We start from the raw sequence: 22,271 nt of genomic DNA, 5'->3' as shown, positions 1-22,271 counted from the left end.
CTATAATAACTATAGTGTAACTACTATAGTTACAGTGTAACTATAGTGTAATTACATGGTAGTTACACTATAACTATATTATAGTTACATTTGACTGTTTTTTGCCCCAAAAACTGTCGATTGTTTTTTAGCATCTCTGTTTCGGGTTTTGTGGTTAAAGGACCTCAAAAAATCTCGTTGTTAAGTTGAGGGACCTCCGGTGAACTTATTCCAATAGAAATTGACGCCTTGAAATCTGCAATTAATGCAATTTTGGGCCATAGAAATCACCTAATTGGGCCTTCACTAAACGAGCCGTCTCAATAATCCGGACTCACTCACATATGCTGCCTTCGACCCCCAAACACCCCCAAATCCGACTCGGTCTCCTCCTCCTAGAAAGAAACCAACCACACGGCCCCACCAGCCCAGCACGACACGTCACGGCCGACGCGGCTAAACTAAACTAACCGAAACCCAAAACCGCCTTCGCTAAGTAAAGGCGCCTCCAGAGCAGACCGGACTATTCCAATCCGGACCAAACTGCCCCCAACCTTCTTGCCGGAAAAGAAAGGCAAACCGCGTCGGAATCGGAAACGGCAAACCCCCGCCTCTATAAATCCACGCTCGTCAACGCGAATCGTTTCAGAGCTCTCGAGGAGGAGGAGGAAGGAATCATCAAGGCAACCGATCAAATCGTCGATCGATTTTCCATGGCGCGGCGGGGCACGGAGGCGTTCCCGGACCTGGGGGCGCAGTGCGACAGGGAGGACTGCAACCAGCTCGACTTCCTCCCCTTCGACTGCGACGGCTGCGGCAAGACGTTCTGCGCGGAGCACCGGACGTACCGGGACCACGGCTGCGCGCGCGCCGCGGACCAGGGCCGCACCGTCGTCGTCTGCGAGGCCTGCGGCGACGCCATCGAGCGGCGGGCCGGGGACGGGGGCGGGGACGACGCCGCCGTGCTGGAGGCGCACGCGCGGTCGCGGCGGTGCGACCCGGCGAGGAAGCGCAAGCCGCGGTGCCCCGTGCCGCGGTGCAAGGAGACGCTCACGTTCTCCAACACGAGCGGGTGCAAGGGGTGCGGCCAGAAGGTGTGCCTCAAGCACCGGTTCCCCGCCGACCACGCGTGCGCCGGCGCAGGCGCCGGCGCGGCGTCGAAGGCCGCCGGCGCCGCGGCCGCCGCGAGGAGCGCCGGGCAGTGCGGGCGCGACGCGCAGAAGAAGGAGGGCGGCGGGTGGAAGCTGCCGCAATCGGTGAGGAACATGAAGATTTTCTGACTTGTCACGCCACGGTCGCCGGCGCACGCGGCGCGCCGCGGTTTCTTTCGTAGGAGGACAAGCAAAGAAAGTGCCAAAGAGCTTGCCGAGGAGGCATTTGATCTGTCCAATGATTTTTTTTATTTGATGTAATTATCAATTGGTGATGTCTTTTTCGAATGAATTCTGCTGATAAAAGCAAAGAGCTATTCTTAACAGGGGAAATGGTTTTAGTACCTTTTTCAAACAGGTATTCAAATTAAGAGCTATTACACATACGACTTCTGTCCGACTATGGCTGTGTTTAGATTCAAACTTTCTTATTTAAACTTCTAACTTTTTCGTTACATCAAATGTTTGGACACATGCATGGAGCATTAAATGCGGACGAAAAAAACAATTGCACAGTTTGCATGTAAATCGCGAGACGAAATCTTTTGAGCCTAATTACGTCATGATTTGACAATGTGGTGCTACAGTAAATATTTGCTAATGACATATTAATTGGGCTTAATAGATTCGTCTCGCAGTTTACAGGCGGAATCTGTAATTTGTTTTGTTATTAGTCTATGTTTAATACTTTAAATGTGTATCCGTACTTAAAAAAAATTTGGCACACGAACTAAACACAGCCTATATTGCAGCGTGAGGCACGCTAACAAATACATGTGAGGTTTCATCACGACGTCAGTCATTTGTTGTGTGCAACATAAGGCCCTGCTTAGATGGGACTAAAACTTTTAAGTCCCTATCACATCGGAGGTTTGGACACTAATTATAAATATTAAACGTAGACTATTAATAAAACCCATCCATAATCTTGGACTAATTCGCGAGATGAATCTATTGAGCCTAATTAATCCATGATTAGCCTATGTGATGCTACAGTAAACATTTTCTAATTATAGATTAATTAGGCTTAAAAAATTTGTCTCGCGAATTAGCTTTCATTTATTGAATTATTTTTGTAAGTAGTCTATATTTAATTCTCTAAATTAGTGTCTAAATACAGGGACTAAAGTTAAGTCCCTGGATCCAAACACCACCTAAGGCTTAGCCCTAGTCATATACTACGGGGGTGTTTAGATCTAAGGGTGTAAAGTTTTGTCACATCACATTGGATATTATATAGAGTGTCGTATGGGGTGCTCGAGCACTAATAAAAAACTAATTACAAAATCCATCAATAAACCACAAGACGAATTTATTAAGCCTAATTAATTCATCATTAGCAAATATTTACTATAGCACAACATTGTCAAATCATAGAGCAATTATACTTAAAAGATTCACCTCGCAAATTAGTCGCAATTTGTGCAATTAGTTATTTTTTAGCCTATATTTAATACTTTATGCATGTGTTCAAACGTTCGATGTGACAGGGTGAAAAATTTTGGGGTGGGATATAAAACAGGGTCTGCATTAGTCGAATCTTATGATCGTACGTATATCTATATGTATATCATTTTTTATTTGAACTAGTATTATGTCCACGCATTGCAAGGTGTGCAAATTTATTGTTGCAAACAATTAAGCTCGCAATGTAAATGGAAGTGCAAATCATGATTGCAAGTTCAATTTTAACAACCGTTAAATGATATAGAATGTTATATTACCAAAACATGTAAATGATATATAGAAATTGACCAAGTATATATGTAAGTAGATAGATGAATTGAGAGACGTATGCACGTATATGGATGAAAATTGGTATGATCAAATTGGATTATGTGCAACACATGTTATTCAAGATCACTAAGTGTTGAGTTTTGATACAAATTTATTTGCACTTAATAAAGGCCAGCTTCTGCCGTAGTGGAGCGGAGGCCCGTCGCCGAGAGGCTTGGGCCGGTGCGTAGCGGAGGCCCATTGGGCCGTGCACCTGGGGACGCCCGGGGTGCGGGGGCGGAGCCCCCACGAAACGGATCGTCATCCCTTCCAGGGTTCCACCATATATATACCTCTGGTAAGCCACCGTGAGGCGTTGTAATCTCACCCCAGATATAGTGAAGATATTTTGCTCGCTGGCGCCCGTGGTTTTTTCTCTCCTGTTTTGGGAGGGTTTTCCACGTTAAAATCTCGTGCCTTCTGTGATTGATCTATTGTTTTTTATCGTTTATTTGTCTATCGTTTCCTAACACTAAGTACCAACAACTCACCTCACCGTATTAATTAAAACGCTCGTTTTCGAGCGCCCGATGCGGGAGGATTGTGTGAATTCGCTTGGATATTTTTTTTAGAAAATTAATTATGAGCTGCAATTAGGAGTCCGACTTTCATCTCAAATTAGTACGTGAGTTTTTTTAAAAAAGTTTTCTTATACGACTCCTTTTGTATTTCTAAAACTGAATGAACTTAAAGGCTGATTCAAATACGGATTTGTATTTCCAAAAGATAACGAACTTTAAAACCTACTCAAACACGGATGACGTACCAAAATACTGGCAAAAACATATTTAATTTTTTAATAGTAGAGATAGAGATACTGTGGTTGGCCGAGTGCTACACATGTTTTTCATATATGGTTGACCTAGTGCTACGTAATTATTTCATGTAAAGTCGTAAAATTGCAACGTTTTGAGGATCCTATTATCGACACTAAATTATTATAAATTGATACCCAAATTTTAAAATTGATAAATATGACCATTAATTCTCGATCGACCGAGAATTTACTTCCATAAAGGACTACCGATTCCGACAGTTTTCATCGTACCCCATCTATATGAAGTGATTGGCTTGCACATAAAGGATACCCTTTTACAAGGAAAATCCGTTGGCCTTTTTTTTAAAAAAAAAGTTTTTCTAAAGTAAAGTAATCGTGCATCCTCCTCTTTCGCAATTTTTTTTTGGAACAATTCACCGTTGCAAGTTACCATACGTACGTGCAGTGCAGGCGTGCAGCAGAGCTACCGTGCGGGCTCGTGGCTCCCGTACATATAATTACGTTACGTGCGGTTCCCTTTTTTCTCTCTCGCGGGCTCGATATCGATGGATATGGGCCCTGCTGCGCTGTGCTGTGTATTCAGTATTCGACACGGATTTGGCGAGGACTCCCGTGCACATAGCATTAAACTGATTGGTATTTGCTCGCAATAACCCCGCACGCGTCCTATATATACATAAGCCGGCACGCGACCCACCACGAGAAAAGCGGCAGAAAACACCGGTCACGTGCATATAGTAGTGGCGAGAGCAACCTAGATGGAGGCCGTCGCGTCGACGTCGCGGGTCCGGGGCTGGTCGTCTCTCCCGACGGACGTGCTCGTCCGGATCCTGGGGAGTCTGCGGTGGTCGAGCCACCCAAACGCCGCATTGGTGTGCCGGCAATGGCGCTCCGCCGTGTCGCTGTCGTCCTTCTACCCAGCGTGGATCACCCCGCTCCTCCTCAGCACCGCCGGCGTTGGCACCGCCAACATCCGGTACTATAGCCCTTACTACGACAAGAATTTCGAGGTCGATGGACTGCTCAAGGTGCCCGGCGCGAAGATCTGTTGCTCCACCGGACGACATCTGAGTATGTGCGTGGACCAGTCCTTGGTGTTTGATATTGACCTCGTCACTGGCGCCCTTGTTGAAGTGTTGCCACCAAAACCTCATGCATTATTCAATTTTGTTGTCTCTGACGGTGATGAGAGGCTATTTGGTGTCGAGGCGATTCTTACCATTAAGGTTGCTAGCTCTATCCGAAACAGCAGTGGTGAGTGGGAGGATTGGAAGTTGACGGAATATCACCCTGACTTGCCACGTATTCGGGTATCACCGGACACCAACCCGGTCCTCCATAACGGCTTGCTATATCTTCTAGCTCAAGATGGGAGGTTGCTGGTCTATGATCCTTGCAGGCATGACAATGGATTTGAGATTCTTGACAAGCCTGACGGCTTTGGGTTCAAATGTGAAGATAGCTACTTGCTCCGGTCCAGCCAATATGGGTTGATGGTTGTACTCATTGAACGCCGTGGGAAGGCGGTCCATGTTTTGAAGCTTAATGAGGAAACAATGGAGTGGGAGAAGGTGGAGAGCCTGCATGGTCAAGTAGTGTTCACTGGGTCGCTGACAACGATAATAAAGAAGCCCAAATTTAAGTGGATGGAGAACAAAGTTTTCCTCCCGAGGTTCTACAATTGGCCTGAGACAATTCATGTTGATCTTGTCACTCGCGAAGGGGAAATGGCCTTTGTACCAAAGTCATCGTCCTACTCAAATACCCTTGATGCAAGTATTACGAACATTTGGTCTTATGAATTAGGATGCGGAACACCAACAATGGAATACTGGGGGACAGAGAGACCGGACTATAGTATCTGGGTTGATTTCGCTGGCAATTGAATTTTGATTCGTTTTATAAAATATATGTAATAAATTTGTTTAAATGCGTGTTTTATAGAGAGTTCCGCTATTTCATCCGGGGTATAATTATTTTTTCTCATTATACATGCTCTTTGATGCGTTCGTCTAAAAATGGTCGGTAGCATAGTACTCATAATTTATTAGTTTCTTAGGAGATGTGTTCGTTCAACGAGGATCACTCTTACTACTCGCAAATAAGCTATTCTATAGTGGGCACATTTAGGACAATCCTAGCTCAAAAACTATTAAATAGTTTTCATTCTTGCAATGTCGTACAAACACTATTTGTAGAAACTAACTCAATGGATGGTTTCTTGAAAATAAATTATCATCCAATCACACCTATCATTTAGTATCTCCTTTATCCACGCATCCCTTTGTTTTTATTCTTAGTTTTTATGTAGAGCTAATTATTTACATGAGAAACGATTTTTTTTTCATTTTTCTCCTCTCCTCGTTAACTCTCTTACCTCGGCTCTTTCTTATGTGGCAATATACTTAAATGTCATGAGAACTGGTTGATGTGGAGGGTTGGGAGTGCCCTCATTTGCACATTCAGAAAAATGAGCCTATGCAAATACACGCATGAATATTCATATATGTTATCGTACACCTGAAGTACAAAAGCATTATAAGGGTGTTCACAATACGTTGCCCTCATACGAGGAGCCTCGGAGTGCCACGTAAGCTAGGGTTACGTGTACAAAATTTGAATTCTTCACATTGTAAGTGGCTCTAGGAATGACTTTAATTTTATATTTTAGCCCCTAGCATTTTTTTCAGTTCTCATATTTTCTTTAATTTGTGTGGAGGTCCAAAATTTGCAACAACCTAGAATCCAGAAAAGAAGATAAAATCCATCTTCCCCTCTCTGCTTTATCCTCATGGCCACTCCCTCTCCTCTGTTCATGCTGACGACCTGGCCGGCGCCTCTACTCTCCCTACCAATCCCCATGTCGTCGGCGGCGAAGGACCCCGAGGCAGGTCTCGGCGGTGGTGTCCATGGAATGGCCTCGGCGGCGGGTGTGGATTGAGGCTAGGCACGACCGGCGAGCAAGCCGAGGCCGGCTCCTCCAACCCCTCCGTCTGCTTTCCCTCCCACTCCCCCTATTGCCTTCCCCTCCCCCTCCGGCGACCACCTCGAGGTTTGCCATGGAGCTTTGACGTCAACCAGATCAGGGCGCCACAACCATCTTGTCCTCCTCGTCGCAAGCGTCCTCCGTTGCTACAGCCTCCAGATCAAGGCGACAGTCGTTGAGCTCTCTGCAGGAACAGAAGTCGATGACGAGGTCGGTGGCGGGCAGCGGAGGATGGCAACGAGCCCCGCGGTTGCGCGGAGTCAGGGGCACAACTTTTCATGGCAGCGTGGAGAGGGGGACGATGGCAAGCTCCTCGATCGGTGCGGCGTAGAGCGGGGACATGAAAGAGGAGGGGACGACGGGCTCCCACTTCAGCCACCGAGACGAGCTCTGTTTTCTCCGTCTCCCTTCCCAAGTGGTGCGGGCAACGACGCAGCGAAGCCACATCCTCCACAATGTGCCTCATGCCTTCTCTCCTGACAACCCACGTCACCAACCCTTGAAGGGGCTGAAGAATGGGTGACCATCTTTGGTTACACGGTCTTCAATTTGGTAGGCACACCCGCAAAAGTGGCGTCAAATCAAACATAAACACCGACATGAAGAGTTCAGGTCGAACGACAGCTCGATGCACTCATGCACTACGAACCGTGAACGCTCTAATAGTGTACTCCAATGGTGTGTGATTTGTGAAGGGGCAGCTGCATGCCCGCATCGTATCCTCGCACGCCGCCACGCCGCCACTGCCACAGTCCCACACACCGCAGTCTCGCTTGCACGCACAGGGCAAGCAAGCTAACCATGCAGCTGCAGGCTGTCCGGCAGGTTAGGCTGTGTTGGGGAACCCCTCCTCCCCGGCATGTAAAACGATATTCACATTAACACGTGATTAATTAAGTATTAGCTATTTTTTTAAATAGATCAATATGATTTTTTTCAGCAACTTTCGTATAGAAACTTTTTTTAAAAAACGTACCGTTTAGTAGTTTGAAAAGCGTGCGTGTGGAAAACGAGTGTGGGGAGTTGTGAACCCTGGGGAACGAAGAGAGCCTTAGTTGCAACACCATGCAAGGCGCTACACTTCTCCTCAGCTGGCTCCTCACCGTGCAGCATTTTCCTCCATGTTCACTTGACTGGCCCACTGCCAAAGTGCCGGTTCGGTCCGGTGTGGATTGAAATCCTATTCCTCAAGTTAGGCTGTGTTTAGTTCACAACAAAAATAGAAGTTTGGTGAAATTGAAACGATGTGACGTAAAAGTTGGAAGTTTATGTGTGTAGGAAAGTTTTGATGTGATGGAAAAGTTGGAAGTTTGAAGAACTATTTTGGAACTAAACACGGCCTTAGATACATGACCCCACTGTCCCACATGTCAGAGATCACGTGTGCGTCAGGCACAGCCAACCAGACCGTATGACCAACGCGCGTACGGCATGTTCCCGCACTACCACTTGACGTGGCGCATCGCCACCATCGTGTTCAGTGTACCCGGACTCGGCCGACGTCCGACCAGGAGCTAGCACTACTATGAAAAGCATTTTTCCTGGCGACCAAAATTGGTTTTTCGCTAGCGGTTTTGCTAGCCGCTTGTAACCAAAGGCCAGTGATAATGATTTTCACTAGCGCAACACGCCCGCTAGAGAAAACGGATTTTGGTTGGCGGTCCCTTTAGAGGCACCACTAGCGAAGATCTGATTAATTATTACATCCGTTAGCCTAAGAGGCCCGCTAGTGAAAACCCTTTTTCCCAAACAAAAAAAAAAGAAACAAGGGATCCAAATCCCAGCTTCAAACTCAAAAAATTCTGGGATTGGATCCAAATCTTAGACAGATTTCCCAAGCTTATGCACACAATCAACCATTTCATCCACAATACAAATTCATATATTATAGATTCCCAAGTTCATCTACAAGAAATCCACAATATACAAATTGAAAGCAACAAATCAACAAATTGTAGACGGCAACCGGCGTGCAGGTACGGCGAGGTCGACGGGCACCATCAACAACCGCCGTCATCGTCGTCGTAGGCTCGCCGTCGCCGCCGTCCCAGCACTGCTGCTGCCCGCCGCCACCACCCTCCCCCCTCCCTCCTTCGGCTGGATCTGTTAGGGGAAGGGAGGGGAGCCGCTGCCACCCTCCTCCCTCCCTCCTTCGGCTAGATCTGGGAGGGTAGGGGAGGGGAGCCGCCGCCATCCCCCCTCCCTCCTTCGGTTGGACCTGAGAGGAGAGGGGAGCCGAATTGATGATTGAATTTCTCGGTCTCGGTCTTTCGATTTGGATTTTTTCTGTCCACTCCTAGCCGTAAACCAGCACGCCGTACGTTGGCTCGAGAGGATTGTGAGATTGTCACGCCGGCACCGGCGAGCGCGGCGTGGAGCGTGACGGGGCCGAGGACGGCGGAAATTTTAATTTCCTGTACGTGGACTGGCCGGATGACGATGCGACAAAGCACGTTGAAAAAGCGGAACATTACAGTTGCTTTGAAAAAGAGAATCTAATTGGGCCTGGGCCATCTGACAGCCAAAAGGTACGTGACGCTTCCCGAAAAAGGAGTCCACTCGTGGCCCATGTTCCAATGACCTGCAGTTTTACGTTTTTTACCGTCCATACTCGACGCGACGCGAGGCGAGGTCAAGAAACGATAGACGCGGAATCCCCAGTTCCCCACCCCCAACCCTGTCTCCAACTCCTAGCCGCCGCCGTGCTCTTCTCGCGACTCCGCGAGCCCTAGCCGCGCCTCACCGCCGCCGCCGCCCGCTCGCCCGCCCGACGAAACCTGCACGTCGACTCCGCGCTTGTAAGCGCTCCGGCGAGCGTCTGGTTTGAGGGTTCCTTGGCGCCTGTGCGTGCCGGTGGCAGTCCTGAGCGCCGGTCAACTCTCAGCCGTCTACATGGGCTCGGCGGCCGGCGCCGGGTGCGTCGGTGGCCGCGCGCGTTTGTCGCCGTCCATCCATGGATGATCCATACCCCGGGCTAGATGATCCGTCCGGAGCCAGATCGACTTGGGACTTGGCCGTAGACGGAAGTTTGCCGGTCTATCGGCGCTGACTCGGTCTCACGGCCAAGGATATTATCAGGATGGTTAGTCTCTTTCCGCCAGATGAATGATTTTTTATGACAGATCCGTTCTAATCGGTGTTAGTTTATGACAGATCTGTTGAAATCGGTGGCTGGCTCAGCTCCCTATAGGCGAGACGATGCCAGGGGCTTCGGCTGGCACCGTTGCCGGCGGTTGCATCCGCCGCAAATCGGCTCCCGGCGATGGTATTGCGGTGATGAGTTTAACGGAGAAGACTAGATCTAAGCCATCTGGACTACCCGCCCGGTCTACCCCTCTCTGCCGAGCTAACCGTAGAAGGGAGATTCAGTTCCAGTATTTGGCAATGCACTCCTACTCAACAAGTCGCAGGGTCATACGTTTCACAGTATACTTCTTTTACTCTGAAAAAGTCACTTGACCCTTCAAGTTTATCCTTAGTTTATGTTTCAACTAGTTTGGCTTTTCTTTTCCTTTCATATCCGGTAAATTATTATTATTTTGTTTATGTGCAGATTTGGGTTCGACGAGATGATGTTCTCCCTTTCATCTGGCTATCCATGTTATCAGCCATGGCAGGAGGCGTTGTGCTCAAGTTTTCTACGTGTTTATTATTACAATATATGTATTTTTCTCATCTTCTTCAGAAGAAAATTTATCGACTACACTAATGGTAATGGGTGACACTCTGTTTGGGTCTACTGTGGAATTTATTGTTTTGATGATAGGCTTCATTTGTCACAAATTATTTTCTTGTTCTCTGCATTTGACTGCCGCCGTTTTGTTCCTTTATTGGCATTTTGTTTTTTTGATCTGTTCTGTCAAGCTATTTGTTATTCATGTTCTGTGTTAGGTCATGATTTGGTAGCCTAGGCCCTTACGACCAAATCCTTACATTCAGTTAACCTTCAGATTTTCATCGGTATCCTATAAAACTGGGCATATATACTTTCATTTCTTACGTACTACTTAGCGATTAGAGATGGCAGAACACGATTGTAGCACGTACAGTCTAGCATTTCCTAGTTCTCTCTTTTGTCTTGGGGAAGGTGGTCTCAATGAAAAATATCGTTCTATTTTTTTGTTTGTTCCTATGAAACAAGATCTTGGTGACGGTGCATCCAACGCAATGCAATACGGGTCCATTGGATCTTCTATGATAGCCAAAAATGTAGTTATTTGAGTAAATTTCACAAAAACCCCAGGTTTTGCGACACTTATAACACAAAACATCATGCATTACAATTTGTGATGAAGAACCCTAGGTTTTGGGGAAAAATGTTCCACGAAATCTCATGTTTAAGCTTATATTGTTATTTGTCTAATATATTTATGCATATTAATTGCAAAAAAATAACGAGATATTAGTGAGTATATATATGCATGTTTGCCTCATTTTTACAAGCATTATTATGGTAATATGATTAATGTTTATCTATATAAGTAAACCGGTTAATATGTCATTATTAGTATGGTTGTGTTTATTCAATCGTACAATGCAAAAGTAAGGAAAAATATGAAGTACACGGGATGGTTATGTATTTTGAGCATACCAATGCAAACATATACTAAAAATATTATATATAATAATAGAATTATCAGTATGTGATATAAACATGGGGTTTCTTGAAATGCTATACCTCAAAACCTGGGTTTCCTTGAAACAAATCGTAATATCTGAGGTTTTGTGTTACACGTGCCTCAAAACCTGTGGTCTTCTAAAATTTAATCTAGTTATTTTTGTTTTTATATTTTTTCTTAAAAATATTTTTATGTGCAAATATAGTTTGTCTATTTCTTGCTGATGTAGTCATGATACAAATGTATCGTATTTGAATAAGCCTAATTTTTAAAACGGGTCACTTCACTATTATATGTATAGTAGTAGTCTTATAGGCCTAATGGTCTTATATTGAACCAATATGTCTTTTTGTTCCACTTAAGAGCATAAAAGAAAGACTGGGATCTTAGGAGGCTAGCATGCTAATAAGTACCCATATGACATCCTAACGTGCATTTTGTAAGTGATTGAATCACGTCATGTTACATAGCTTTAGCCAATTCATCTTCAGCAACATGTGGAAATTGTAATAACAAAAATATTTTGTTAAGATGGATTTAGCATGGCTTTCTTGCCATGCTCATATGTGATGTAATTCCCCTGAATCGATGTGCTTGAAAGGTTGAAGATGTTGTAACGTATTGTGGATTCCCCTATTATTTCCCTGGGGCTAAAGGGGTACTCATTAGTCTGGTGGCTGGTGAGGGGTTTATATTGTTCCATATTGGCATTTCTGGCCTTCAGCATTTTAATAAGTTAATGAAATAGTAAAGGTACGCCACAATTGGATGCTTAATTGATTTGTCCTAGTATTTTAAAATTACACATGATTCTGTGCGGGTTGATTTTGTTTGAGCTATTTTCCACTGCACTTCACACTAAACTATCTTCTGATGTGCAGGTGTGCTGATTGTTATGGCGTTCTCTCTATATCAAAGCCATCTGCTCTTATCCTTAATATCATATTAGGTATGTGTTAGATAAAGCTCTAAACCTTTGAACATAGGTATTTCAGTTCGGTTTATCTACTTAAATTACGTATATACAAAAAATTCCCATGTGTAAGTTCGGTTAGGAGTTATAAGTTTTTCAGATCGATCAAATAAACATGCTATGATTGACATTAGTGGTCAACATTGTATTTTTAAGACCACGCTTATAACCAAAGCAACATAATTGGGAATTTAGTATTGCTTAAATAGGTTTGGAAAAAACATGTAGCGAGATATCAAAGGAGTATATAACATCACACCCAGGGTTTTCACGATATTGCGGTGACTGGTATAAAACTCAGAAGGTTACGGCGTAACTGTGATAAATGTGTGGTACTGCATGATATTACAAATCCCAATCACACCATAACATCAAAGTCAAAAGTCATAGAACCTGACTTAGTTGATAGTTCCTTCGCTAACTTGATTCTAGAGTTTTCTACATCTTTATGACTCTCTCAAATACCTGCAGATAAGATATAATTGATATAATTAGTCACCGCTTCAATTTACAGAAGTTCAAAATTCGCTTCAATTTACAGAAGTTCAAAATTTCAGAAGTATTATAAGTTCAAAACTTATAGATATAGTTAGTTATCCAGGAAGGTAGCCCATGCTTTTGCGTGGGAATCTTATTTATGTATGTAACTTTTATTACTGGAAATATGTGGGGGTGACTTTAACTTAAAACTGGAAAGGAAGCCCACGCAAATGCACAGATTATTTATTATAAAAGATTGCTAAAAGAAGTCCATACTAAGTATAAGAACCTCATATTTATTACTACCTCCGTCCCATAATAATTGTATTTCTACCCTTCAAATTTTGTCCCACAAAAATTGTATTTCTGATAAGATGAGACCCAACAAATGGAATTTCTATCCCAACCTTCCTTTTAATTAAGTTTACATATGGAATGTGTGCCTCAACCTTCCTTTTAACAAAGTATATATATGGAATATGTGCATGCAATGTAGTTATTAAATAGGGTTATTGTGGTAAATTGTGTTTGTTGTTAATGTCTCTAATTCCCTAGAAATGCAATTATTATGGGACGGAGGGAGTATTTATTAAAATAATGCTAAAGAAATCCTATTGCACCATATTCACTATAACAATCGTAGATTACCTTATAATTAAATACAAAGAAAAATTTAGACCACATGTTTTGATATACCAAATGATAATAATATCTCTCATATTCAATAAGAAATTAATTGTCCCGGTTTTTTGTCCTGTGATATGTAAACACGACTATCACCACTATTTATTATTTTGTCTTGAAAGTTGGGTGCCTTTTTAATAGAAGGAATTGCATCCATACCAAAAAAAACCCTAATACATCAATAATACTGTAAAAAAAGTTCATCTTCACTTCAAACCAAAGTGTTCATGTTTCATTTGTGTTTCAGTAATCAGTATATATAAAAATATTTTAATGTATCGCTTCTACCAATTCATGGGAGAAAATCATTAAAAATTAGATATAAATGCTCCTCTAACGGGTGAAGCCGACCTTAGCCACGAAGGTTTTCTTCTCTTATGCCTTGATACATGGGTCCCATATCGACATAGCCGTGCCCTCAAGACCAGTGTGAAGCACTATTATAACGTCTGGTTCACTATTGGCTGAAAATTGCATTTTATTTTAAACAAGTTATTTTTTAAAAGTTTGCAGCATCATATTAGTAAATTATGTTGTGTTTTGTTTGGTTGTAGCCTTAGCGATCTGTTTTTAATTGTAATATATGAAATCTGAATGTTTTAACATTAGTTTTATGTCGTATGAAGTATAGTCAGTCCGCCTTTGAACTCTTAAAATATAGATATATCCTAGTGAACTACCCTAAGAAATAAATGCGATGAAATGAGTCACATTAGAGGGGTAGACTGATCATATGTACATATATACAAACATGACAACGTTTTAGTTCTAATTTAAGGGTTAGGAGGAAATTGTTAATAGTTTTTTTTTCTAGATCCAAATACGTCTATGTGTTTTTTTGGCAAGTAGTAGTCTCTTGTACATGCATATATACATACGTATGCGTTTTTCGGAAGAACAGTACATATTTATTTTTCTCCTGCAAATACGTGGGAAATTAGGAGAGAGAGATTAATTACTTTAATAGATCTAATCTAATAAATGAAAATAATAGATTCACCTGTTTAATACATGGATATATACATAGAACTAATATGTGCATGCATATAGGATGCATGAGACAGGTTTGATTACATAGTTTATTCTCGTTTTGGCACCTAGTTGATTGGAATCTACAAATTAATTGTCTTTTTTTTTCTAAAGAATATAGTCAACTTTAATATCCAAATGGTGTTTCATAATATTATTTTATAATCTATCAAAAGTTAAAAGCACAAAAACTACATATACTCTGTAATTATTGGGACTGTTATTTATTTCTCTTGATATTTTAGGTCTTTTAGCTGCATATGTGTTTTTAAAGAGATATATGGTGATATAATTTACATAAACCATCAGAAACCAGCCAGTACACAGAAGCTGAAACCAGCCTGAATCTAACATTCTAACCAGTACACAGCAGCTGAAACTAGATTTGAACTGCAAAGAAACACAAATTCTAACAGCAAAATCTAACAGCGGCAGTTGTACTGGCTGTTCAAGGGGCCTCTTTGCAAAACTGCCTGCACGTGCAGTTGACTCTCCCTTGGGAATAACTCATGTGATATGTATCTAGTTATGTATACTTAATAAAATGCATGGGGTTCTAAAATAAATCAGCAGAAATAGCCCATTAACAATTGTTTGCAGCAGGTCCAGGTGCGTCCAAAAGTGTAAGGTCTTAAGAGAGATATTTAGGAATTGCTCAGTGCAGTATCCATTCCATACACCCAACATGTAAATATTTGTCAAAACTGTCTGCATGGCAGTCCTATCCATGTTGGGAAACTAAAGGAAATAGCATAATTGCTCATTCGTTTGAATAACTCTACATAGCCTGAAAACGATGCGGTCCAATTTGTCCTCTTATGTTAACTGATTAATGCTTCTAATAATTGAAAGAGTTACTACTAAATTATCTTCCTTCCTCAACAACGCAAAGTGTTTGGGAGTGCAATACCATTGTGAAGTGCATTGAGACTGAATCTTGGAGATAAAATATTGAACTCTAATAGTGAGTGCCTTTGTACTTTTAATTGATTTTTATATCACAATGCACAGATATTTTCAGCACTTTAAGCAACGGTATTTTTTCCATTTGCACAGTAATGGCAATATGTAAAGTTGCTCTGATACTCTTGCATGGTCTTTAACGATTTCTTGAGCCATTAGAGTATAGTGTATGCCACATTATGTTGATAATAAAAATAAGTCTCATGAAGAAAATTGTGTTTCTATAGATAGGTGGCACGAAAGGCTTATTTGCAAGTCAAATTCGATGAGAAGGTTTGCAAATTTGTGTTGCACAAGCTTGCCAGGTACTACGGAAAGGTAAATGTATGGGTTCTAAAACAAATCAGCAGATATAACCCACTAGTAATTCTTTGCAGCAGGTCCAGGTGCGTCCAACTATGTAAGGTCTTGAAAAGAGTGATTTTTAAGATTTGCTCAGTGCAGTATATATTTTATACACCCAGCATGCTAATATTTGTCAAAAATGTCTGCATGGAATTCCTATCTATGTTGGGGAACATTCGTTTGAATTTCGCAGCAAAGTTTTCATAGCCTGAAAACTACGCGGGTTCAATTCGTTAATTTATCAGATTGTTCTCCAGAAAGTCTAATTCATTCATTCATCCATCCATTGCGGGATTGTTCTCCAGAAAGTCTAATTCATTCATCCATGCATTGCGATGCAAATAACGCGAACGAAAACGAGACTCTACCTTCCTTCGGTGGGGCGGCCTTTTTGGATCCCACGAGCTCCTCTTGGCGAGCGCGTTCCACGTCCATCTTCCTCTGGTCGGCGGCGCGCGCGGCCTTGGTCGCCGCCTCGCACTCCTCGAAGTGGCGGTTACCCTCGCGCACCCCGAGGAAGAGCTCGTGGCAGAGGGGGCACTTCCATGGGGTGGGCTTGGTGGGGCCCTTCTTCTTCTTGCGGTCTTTCATCGCCTTCCGCACCAGCACCTTCCGCGGCTTCATGGACAGGGTCATCCTTCCCGACGGGGAGGCGGCGGCGGCGGCGGGGACGCTTCGGGGGCGAGGAGGCGGCGGCGGCGGCGGCGAGGGTTGGGGGACTTGGGGCTAGGCAGCGCGTGCTCTGGTGGGGTTGGCGTTGTTAATGTGGGCTGCGTTGGCCAACTGGGCCACTTCGACTGTGGGCCGGTGTCGTTACACTTTTTGATCAAATTGGACTTTTCGACCCCTTCCCGAGCTAGCGTATTGGCCTATTAAAGTTGGGCTAATTCGACTGTGGGTTAGCGTTTGGTTCTGGCCCAAGTAGTTGGAACGCACGGAATTTTTTTCATTTTTAGATTTTTTTAATATTTACGGAAATAATCTATCGGCCAAAAAAATTGGAAAAATAGACCCTGCCGCCCCAGTGGTGGGCGGCAAGCTGACGTGGCAGATGGCGGGTCGACCGCGCCGTCCGCCGCCGTCGGCCAAAATTGCAATTACCCTGGGCGGCAAGGGGCTAATTGCAATTTTTGCCGCCCATAAAGAGGTTGCCCTCGTACTTTTTGCATTTGGGCCCCTCGCCGCCCCAGTAGAGGGCGGCAAGGGACCCAGATGCAAAAAGTACGACCAAACGATTTTTCTATGTTATGTTAATAATAAATAAAGAAGTATTTATTGGTAAAACTTGTTAATATTGTTATAAAAATGTATTGAAGTTGGTTGTTTCGCAATTTCATATGTTAAGTAAGGTATTATTTTGTAACTTATTCGACGTATTAGTACTCGGATAATTAATAGGCCTATCGCAGTTTCGGTCGTATAAACATTATATGGATTTAAACAAGGAGAATTATGTAACATGAAGAAATAGTAGTACAATTTGAACATGATACAACTATTTCCATTGCGGTTACATAGATAATATTAGATTCGAACTAGGAGGGAGGTAGTGCAATAGTTGAACATAACGACGATGTAGTAATGGGACAAGGAAGCATGACAGTAGAAATTTCAATATGCCAAGTTGTCCGATAATAGCTAACCCCTACGTGAGGATCCCTCTCCTCTCTCAAAACGCGCTTTAGTAACCCTATATTGCTCTGGTAGTTTCAAGCTGCTCAACACGGCTAGGTGGAGTTAGAACCCTTCTGGTGTCTATCCGTTTTCTGTATTGATATCTCCTTGGTGGTTCCTAGGAGGAAAGAATAGATGTAAAGCGAGCAAAGTTAGTAAATGTTGTGAGAAAATAAGGATTCATGTAATCAAAATATTCTTACCATGAAATCGTCGTCAAGAATATTTGGACAAACAAAAAACCTTCGACCCAATGTTGTAGGCTTTATGGAACGAAGAACCTGACCACGATCACCACACCTGCATCTTGGATGGGCATCCCATGGAGGGAGTGCCGTAGTTAGCACCCGCCAGTCGCTCTGTTGTTCACGACATTGTCGTTCATAAGCCGCTTTTCTCTGTAAGTATTGCTCAGTACTTTCGGATGCGAAATACCAGCGACCTTCTTGTAAACAAGTGGTTAGGTCGAGAACAGGATTTTCTGTATCGACCCACTCGATGTATGCGCAAGCCGTAGTGCGGGTCTGCCGAATAGAGTAGTGTTACGAAGAATAAAGCGATTGCCCATACGGAATGAATAAGCATATGCAGATAATAAAATACCTCACGGTCATAGTTAGGGCACCTAAAAAAGCGCCTTCCTCAAATATCAGGATTCCTCGAAGCCATTAGTTGGCATCGATCACCGCATAGGCAAAGAGGACGCTGGCACCAAGGTGGTAGTAGGTATACACAAGGATCGCTACGCCAGTTCGGATCCTCAACACCCCGGCGTCTAGCCATTGACGAAAGCCGGTAGGATTTGTAATGAAGCAAGTGGGGGAAGAGAGTACTGAATGTGACTGAGTTCTGAAAGATTGTGAGGCCTCACTCGTTAAGGCGACTTATATAGGCGCAAAAAATCGAGTGATATCCCTGACATGTGAACGTGGCGAGGCATGGTGGGTACGCCTGATTGGCGCCGAAAGTTACATGCCTGATCGGCGCCGAAAGTTACATTGGTCGTATGCGGCAAATGGTGGGCAAATACTCGTATCGCACGCGAATAAAGGAGGCTGCATCGGTGCGGCAGAAAGTAGTCGTGCATGCGCCGAAAGGTATCGTGCACATATAACAACAACGTAGTCATGACACAAGCATACAGTACTGGAAAGTGAAGCAAATAAATAAAGAGAAGACTGCTCTACTGGCCCTGCCCCGCGCCGCGACCACGCTTGGTCCTCCGGGCCTGTGCTCGCACGTGGTCCTGGGAGTAGGTGAAACGATCCGGTGGCACAGCACGGGTAGCACGAGTGTCTGGCGGCGGAGTGGCCTGCGCCTGGTCCTGCGTCTGCACCGGCGGTGCCCCTCTCAGCTGTGAGGGGCCGATGACATCCTCTGTCTAGCCTGAAGCGAAATCGAAGTCAGTGATGTCGAAGAGCAAGGTGGAAGGCAGCAAGTGGTCCGACGAGGTCCCAGCATGGTCCAGTGGTGGACCCTGACTCGACGTGCCGGCTGCCTGTGACGAAGTCCCGGTGTACTGCCAGAACTGCACTGAGTGCGAGGTCGACGCAGCTGCCTGAGACACTGACGCTGCAGCCTGGGAGAAGTGGGCAGCCTGCGTCATAGCGAACTGGGTGAAACCTACACATGGACAACGGGACCCTTGTAAGCTAAGACATAAAATGCATGTAAATTGATTGTCGAAGTAATGTTGTTTTTTTAAGTACCTGTGGGGGGCACAACAGAGGGCCTAGCCGAGGAAGGCGGGGTGCTGAACGGTGCACGAAACCCTGAAGCAATCGGCAAGTGAAACGGCTCACATATATGTGCAAGGCATGTACAGAAAAATCCTTAAAAATACTTACCTCCGTGCGGAGGGGGAGTCGGCCTAGGAACGTGCATAGCTGGACGGGGACCAGTCGGTACGGGTGGCCGCTGTACAGCTGCGTCTGCCCGAGCAACGTCATCTGCACGACATGTGAGCACTCGGAGAATCGAGCGTATCGACTCCACCATCCGCGTGTATGTCGTCAGGTGCTCCTCTACGGGTACCGGAATCCCCGCGCCTAAACATTGGTGGTTAATTTTTTCGTACATATTCGTAAAATTTGATGAAGAGAAAGACATGAAAACATAAAGGAATGGTGCGATGCATGGTACTCACAGCACGAGCGAAGTCCTGGTCGCGGTGCCTGGCGTAGAGGTCTCTAGTGCTCGCAACGTGGGGCTGCTGCTCCAAGGGAGCGAAGGTGACCCTAGTACGGGTACGTGGCTGGTACCAGCGTAGGTAGGCCTGGTACGCCTCCTCAGTGTGTGGCTCTCCCTCGTGGTCCACGACCTCCTCGGTTGTGAGCAACCAGTCCTCAACAAAAGTCGCCAACTTGGCGGGCCAGTCGCCAGCTGACTGCTGACCCTTGCGCGAGTACTTGCGAATTAATGTGTCATATTAGTGTGAATCGACAGATGTTGCAAATTATTATGGACATGTAGATTTTAATGCAACAACTCAAAGCGTAGTGAAAGATCTTACCGATGAACAGCAGCTGGGACGGTCGTCGGAAACGGTACTGGAAAGGGCTGACAGAAGCCGAACTGCCGCATCACGCGGAAAGGGGCATGAGGCTCAACGCAGATGTCGAAGACCATCGGAACCGTAGTCATCCAGTACGCCTGGTCCCTGGTGCAGACTGTGGACAGACCCAACGGCGCACGAGCCTGGGTAGCCGCGGCACTGTAGGGCTCCCACACGACGTCAGTCGGCAGAAGGCGGTCGAACTCCATAACAAACTCAGGATACGACCGCCTAACCTGGACGTGAGCCCATCGGCGCTGCAATACGAGACGATCGATGTGATGTACAATGAACTTAGCAATTAACTTAACAATACGAGAAGATCGATGCAACGTACCTGACGACGGCACCACAGAGTACCTATCGTAGGGTAGTCGACCTCTGGTCGCTCCGCGTACAGTGACTCCTTGTACGCGTGCTGGTCCACCTCAGGGCGGCCGATCGCAATCCTCTCAGCTGCCCAGATAGAAAGAAAGAGAGACACTAGGTGCCTTAGTCTGACGTTACATCACGAGACCTAAAGACATGACATGCCGAAGTCTGACATTTCACGACGAAACATAAACACATCGATAAGTTCGAAACAAATTACAAGCAAAGCCACATGCCAACATAGAACATAAGAACTACACCATGTAGCCAGACGTGGCACGACGACGCCTAGGACGTGGTCGAGTGGAGGTAGTGCCTTCATCCGTAGGGCGAGCTCCATCTGCTGTTGATCCTGATAGTCCTGCCTCTGCCGCACTAGGTTTCTCCTTGTCTTTAGGACAATGCTTGTAGGTGTGCCCACGTTCATCGCATTTGCTGCAACGCTTCACCCTGCCAGCCTCCGACTCGTCCATATCGTTGCGGATGCGACGAGTCTTCCTCCTTCCAGCCTTGCCTCGGAGCTTCGATGTGTCAGGAATATTGAGTACTTCATCGTTAGTCTCTGTGAACTACCCAGCTATGCCGAACCCATAAATCTCGCCGCTCCATGTATGATATATTGCTTGCTTACTGAAGTACTGTGAAACATATACTGCATCTGGTATGCCACACTCCGCTGCGGCAGCAATGACATGGGTGCATGGACTGTGGAGCAGCTTCGGCTTTGCACAAGAGCAATGACATGTGCCGTCGGCTTTGAGAACACACTACTGCTTCACTCTCTTGCGGTAGATACCCCTGCCTGCCTTATCTTGACATAGTATCTCAAACCTGTGCTGTTGGGTACCTTGCACTAGAGCTCGATGTTTCATGGCCTTTTTACGCAACTCTTCTAGCTTTTTCTGCATGAAAGTTCCAAACAAAATGCTGTTGTTCGGCATAGAGGGAAGAACTGCCTGGAACCGATCCCTAAAATACCTGCATGTCCCATGTAAAATGAACTCCACTATGCCAACTAGTGGCAGTCCACGAACACCGCGCATCACCTAGTTGTAAACTTCTGCCAAATTTGTTGTCATTATTCTATATCTAGCACCACCTGTGTCATATTCCTTGGCCCATTTCTCTTTTGGTTCATGCAGAATCCACTGAGAAAATTTCCGAATCTCCAATCCAGTTCTTCTAACCAATGTTGGACTATCCGTTGGGAGAGGTCCAAGAGCTTAAGGAGGGTCAGCATCGGCGGTTGATGGAGCCGCTGCACGCTGATCACTGCATTTGGCTGTCAACTCATCTAATCTCTTCCAAAGCTCATTGAATTTTTTCTCCTGGTTCTGATCGCATAGCCTCTTAAACATGTTCATGAGCTCCTTGTTCTTGAATTGCTTGAAGAAATTAGCTCCCATATGACGCATGCACCACCTGCTCTGTACATCTTCCCACTCACCAGGGTATCCTTGTTCCATATTCCCAAACTGCAACTCTTCTATCGCTCGCAGAATGCCAGCGTGCCTATCATGTATCTGGCACACATTTGGCCTCATACCAACAATTTTTGTTTTAACCAATTTCAGGAACCAGTACCTGCTGTCGGTATTCTCACTCTCAACAAAAGCAAATGCCAAGGGCAATACCTGATTGTTCCCATCTACCCCTATTGCTGTTAGTATCTGGCCCCGATACTTTCCTGTCAAGAATGTCCCATCAATGCAGAGAACAGGACGACAGTTCACGAATGCCATCTTGCATGCATGTAGAGCTAAGAACGCCCTTTGCAGCACACTCTTGCCAGGATGTTCAATTGAGGGGAATTTCTTCACTTCGTAAGAGCTCCCAGGGTTTCTTTCCTCGATAACGCCAAGCAGGCGTGGCAAATTGTCGTACGAGGCTTCGTAAGTTCCAAATCTC

General features: G+C 44.8%; 2 protein-coding genes and 1 long non-coding RNA gene across 4 annotated transcripts; all 3 read left to right on the top strand.

Moving 5' to 3' along the window:
• Positions 1–635: 635 nt before the first annotated feature.
• Positions 636–1,510, top strand: LOC4346945 (zinc finger AN1 domain-containing stress-associated protein 17-like). Its single transcript, NM_001422753.1, has one exon. It carries the CDS (start codon positions 693–695, stop codon positions 1,257–1,259), a length of 567 nt encoding a protein of 188 aa, NP_001409682.1. The 5' UTR covers positions 636–692; the 3' UTR covers positions 1,260–1,510.
• Positions 1,511–4,442: 2,932 nt separating this feature from the next.
• On the top strand, positions 4,443–5,570 carry LOC107275523 (uncharacterized). The gene has a single exon (XM_015755688.1). The coding sequence runs from the start codon at positions 4,443–4,445 to the stop codon at positions 5,568–5,570; it is 1,128 nt and encodes a 375-aa protein (XP_015611174.1).
• Positions 5,571–9,337: 3,767 nt separating this feature from the next.
• On the top strand, positions 9,338–16,037 carry LOC4346944 (uncharacterized). 2 transcript variants are annotated; one of them, XR_010734932.1, is made up of 6 exons: positions 9,338–9,752; positions 9,824–10,096; positions 10,224–10,381; positions 11,891–12,042; positions 12,171–12,238; positions 15,646–16,037. It is a non-coding gene; the product is annotated as an uncharacterized lncRNA (long non-coding RNA). The 2 variants fall into 2 exon arrangements; XR_001540004.3 differs by lacking the exon at positions 11,891–12,042.
• Positions 16,038–22,271: the final 6,234 nt, after the last annotated feature.

Source organism: Oryza sativa, chromosome 9, assembly GCF_034140825.1.
Source record: "Oryza sativa Japonica Group chromosome 9, ASM3414082v1".
Classification (NCBI taxonomy): Eukaryota; Viridiplantae; Streptophyta; class Magnoliopsida; order Poales; family Poaceae; genus Oryza; species Oryza sativa.
This window is presented reverse-complemented; position numbering and strand designations above follow the sequence as displayed.

What these genes read in the sequence shown, in the direction of transcription:
- LOC4346945 (NM_001422753.1), top strand. Translation starts at nt 693, where the DNA reads ATGGCGCGGCGGGGCACGGAGGCGTTCCCGGACCTGGGGGCGCAGTGC.
- LOC107275523 (XM_015755688.1), top strand. Translation starts at nt 4,443, where the DNA reads ATGGAGGCCGTCGCGTCGACGTCGCGGGTCCGGGGCTGGTCGTCTCTC.